The sequence below is a fragment of the Panulirus ornatus genome, chromosome 43 (genome assembly GCF_036320965.1).
Source record: "Panulirus ornatus isolate Po-2019 chromosome 43, ASM3632096v1, whole genome shotgun sequence".
Taxonomy (NCBI): Eukaryota; Metazoa; Arthropoda; class Malacostraca; order Decapoda; family Palinuridae; genus Panulirus; species Panulirus ornatus.
Genome location: NC_092266.1, coordinates 10961910 through 10965862, shown reverse-complemented (window position 1 = coordinate 10965862; position 3953 = coordinate 10961910). Strand labels below are relative to the sequence as shown.

Genomic DNA, 3953 nt, shown 5'->3' with positions numbered 1-3953 from the left:
TGAGAGATCCCTAGCGACTGACCACACGGAGGCCGTATTGTATCGAGCGCGTCGCGTTACCATGGAAACGATGCTCATTTTCTGTCGTCGTAGAGCATTCTGGGTAAGGCGGATCAGCTGTTCCAGTGCAACCAAAACATTGCCCCAGTCCAGAGAAATGCCGTCGGTGTTGTTGACAGACTCTATATCAGTGGAATTGGGAGGTATGTATGTTCCTATTAGCCTTTGAGAAGAAGTTGGTGTATCGAATTAATATGTAATACATACAGCCTACACGCAGCTCTTGGGGTGTAGTCTCAGGAAATGTAGGGAAACGAGATTCAGGCCATGGTCGAGAGCCAATGTCAGCTAAACCTGCAGGCCGGTGTTCCTTTTTAACGAAAAATAGCAAATAACAGTTCATGTAGATATTAGTTTATGGCAGAAGTGGTGAAAAGTATACGTGAACATGAGATGTCATGATAAATGAGCCTTAAATACTAGCAGTAGTCAGAACGATCCATCGTTGGGGCAGTTAGACCAGTAGATGGTATCAGTCTAGTTTAGCTCCGCATTACTATAATCTTTGGATATCGAATGATTTTCTTCCCCTGCATTGCTAGCGTAGTGTTTAGATAATACAGTAATTGGTGTGGAGCATGATTTTGATTATTAGATTTTATATAACATTATTGAATAAGTGACTAATGTGGGGTCAGTTCAAGTAAAGGATAGTTATACACATGTAAGAAATGAACATTTTATGAAAGTTTCATCTGACCTCCCTACCAGTTGAGATTTATCTTAATGTTCAGCTTTTAGTCACACCCATGACTGTGCATCTCACAAATACCATTAGGTGTCAACTAATCTTTGGTCCACAATTATTATTGTATTATAAAGACTGCACTAGCATTACTGACCAAAATCACTCAGTATCCAAGCTAAGAGCAATGTAAAGCAACACCAAAATTTAACCCAGTTTGAAGATAATCCTTTACTTTTCTCAGGTCATCCTATGAATCATTTTTCTTTATTCATTTTTTTATGTTAGAGATGAATTTGTGAAGGAAAAGAAGTTAGATATAATTTGTGTTAAATTTTGATAATAAATAAGTTGATAGTCAGGAGGGCTGTGAAGAGCGGGGAAATTGGGATGGGTGGTAAGAATAGAGTTGGATGAAAGTCTATTCCTAATGAACAGAACCTGAAAAACTTCAAGTAACTTGTCTTAGTGGCTGATACCCTGTTCTGTGTTGCAGTCAGCATATTTGATCATTTTTTTCATTCCTCTTCTTGTGTGGTTTGCTAGAACTAGTGTGCAGAGGGACAAAAAGGACACACATTTTTATTCTCGTGATTTCTAGAAGTGTTAAACTACTTTTATGATAAGGAGTCTTTATTTTCCATGACTTTCACAGTCCTTCCTACTTTTTAACATATCCAAGGTCATAGGATAAGAAATTGCTCCAAATCATGCACTCCTGTTCTGTTGCATTTTTATGCAGTATACCATCACTGCAAAATGAAATCTCTGATATTCCCAGAGATTGTGCCCTTTGATTTTATAATTACTTTTTTTCATAAAGATTAATAAGTTGTTTATAACAAGGTAGCATCTCCCGTTGGATTTTCAGGTTGGCTTGTGATTAGCATGGCTGTGACTTAACAATTAACAGACTGGGAGAAATGAACTTTGCTTTTCTTGATCCATAAAGTGATTGATTCAGATTTTATGTATCTGAAGTGCTAGTCACAATTAATATTGAATCAAGACTAATGGTGATTTTGTACTGATAAAGGCATGCAAAGGAAAACACATAACATTAACAAGTCGGATATCGATGAGTATAATATGTGCTTTTACCTACTTTGTTGAGGCACTGTTAATGAAGAGTAATCAATACTCTTGATCTATTTCAAATCCACTTGGAGGTAATGTTCATCTAACAAACCCCCCACCTTTTCAACTGTAGAATCTCACAGGTTTTTGTTATAGAATTGTTGTATAAGCATATTGTGTTAAGAACAGTAGACTGTGATTGGGACATATTTCGTTTTGTACCACATTTGATAATTATTAAGTAGGTAGGGCTGTGAAAATCCTTGAAAATTTGGGGGCTGGAAATCCTCCGCTGTCGTTTTTAGATTTTCTAAAAGAAGGAACAGAGAATGGGGCCAAGTGAGGATGTTCACTCAAAAGGCTAATCCTCTGTTCTTAATGCTACCTTGCTAACATGGGAAATGGTGAATAGTATGAAAAAAAAGAAAAATATATATATATATATATATATATATATATATATATATATATATATATATATATATATATTTATATATATATATATTTATTTATTTTATTTTGCTTTGTCGCTGTCTCCCGCGTTTGCGAGGTAGCGCAAGGAAACAGACGAAAGAAATGGCACAACCCACCCCCATACACAATGTACACACACACACGCCCACACACACAAATATACATACCTATACATCTCAATGTACACATATATATACACACACAGACACATACATATATACCCATGCACACAATTCACACTGTCTGCCCCTATTCATTCCCATCGCCACCTAGCCACACATGGAATACCATCCCCCTCCCCCCTCATGTGTGCGAGATAGCACTAGGAAAAGACAACAAAGGCCCCATTCGTTCACACTCAGTCTCCAGCTGTCACGCAATAATGCCCGAAACCACAGCTCCCTTTCCACATCCAGGCCCCACACAACTTTCCATGGTTTACCCCAGACGCTTCACATGCCCTGATTCAATCCACTGACAGCACGTCAACCCCGGTATACCACATCGATCCAATTTACTCTATTCCTTGCCCGCCTTTCACCCTCTGCATGTTCAGGCCCCGATCACACAAAATCTTCTTCACTCCATCTTTCTACCTCCAATTTGGTCTCCCACTTCTCCTCGTTCCCTCCACCTCCGACACATATATCCTCTTGGTCAATCCTTCTCACTCATTCTCTCCATGTGCCCAAACCATTTCAAAACACCCTCTTCTGCTCTCTCAACCATGCTCTTTTTATTTCCACAAATCTCTCTTACCCTTACATTACTTACTCGATCAAACCATATATTTGTATATATATATATATATATATATATATATATATATATATATATATATATATATATATATATATATATTTTTTTTTTTTTTTTTTTAACTATTCGCCATTTCCCGCGTTAGCAAGGTAGCGTTAAGAACAGAGGACTGGGCCTTTGTGGAATATCCTCACCTGGCCCCCCTCTGTTCCTTCTTTTGGAAAATTAAAAAAAAAAAAAAAAAAAAAAACGAGAGGGGAGGATTTCCAGCCTCCCGCTCCCTCCCCTTTTAGTCGCCTTCTACGACACGCAGGGAATACGTGGGAAGTACTCTTAATCCCCTATCCCCACATATATACACATATTTTTTTTTTTCAACTATTCAGTATTTCCCGCGTTAGCGAGGTAGTGTTGAGAACAGAAGACTGAGCCTTTGAGGGAATATCCTCACTTAGCCCCCTTCTCTGTTCCTTCTTTTGGAAAATTAAAAACGAGAGGGGAGAATTTCCAGCCCCCGCTCCCTTCCCTTTTAGTCGCATTTTACAACACACAGGGAATACGTGGGAAGTATTCTTTCTCCCCTATCCCCAGGGATAATATATATATATATATATATATATATATATATATATATATATATATATATATATATATATATATATATGTATATTGATGTTTTTATTAACTGCTGACATTTGTTTTTAGTTCAGATCTAGACTTTTCATATAGCCTTACATAAATTTATTCAGTGTCATGCTGAAATTCTTGATTAAAAAAAGTGCTACATTTATTGTCCATAAAATAAAAAGCATTTCATGATGTATATAAGAGTGTGCAAGATTTCTAATTAACTGCACAATTTATTAAACATATATAGAGAAAAACAACATTTAGAATA

The 3953-nt window shown here is 36.9% G+C and overlaps 1 protein-coding gene across 1 annotated transcript in view; it reads left to right on the top strand.

The window, feature by feature from the left end:
• The first annotated feature begins 67 nt into the window (after positions 1–67).
• Positions 68–3953, top strand: part of LOC139762310 (metaxin-2-like) — a 70091-nt gene continuing 66205 nt past the window's right edge. The window contains exon 1 of the mRNA XM_071686931.1: positions 68–203. Within this exon, the coding sequence (XP_071543032.1) occupies positions 71–203 (133 nt within the window). The 5' untranslated portion in view covers positions 68–70. The remainder of the gene's footprint in view (positions 204–3953) is intronic.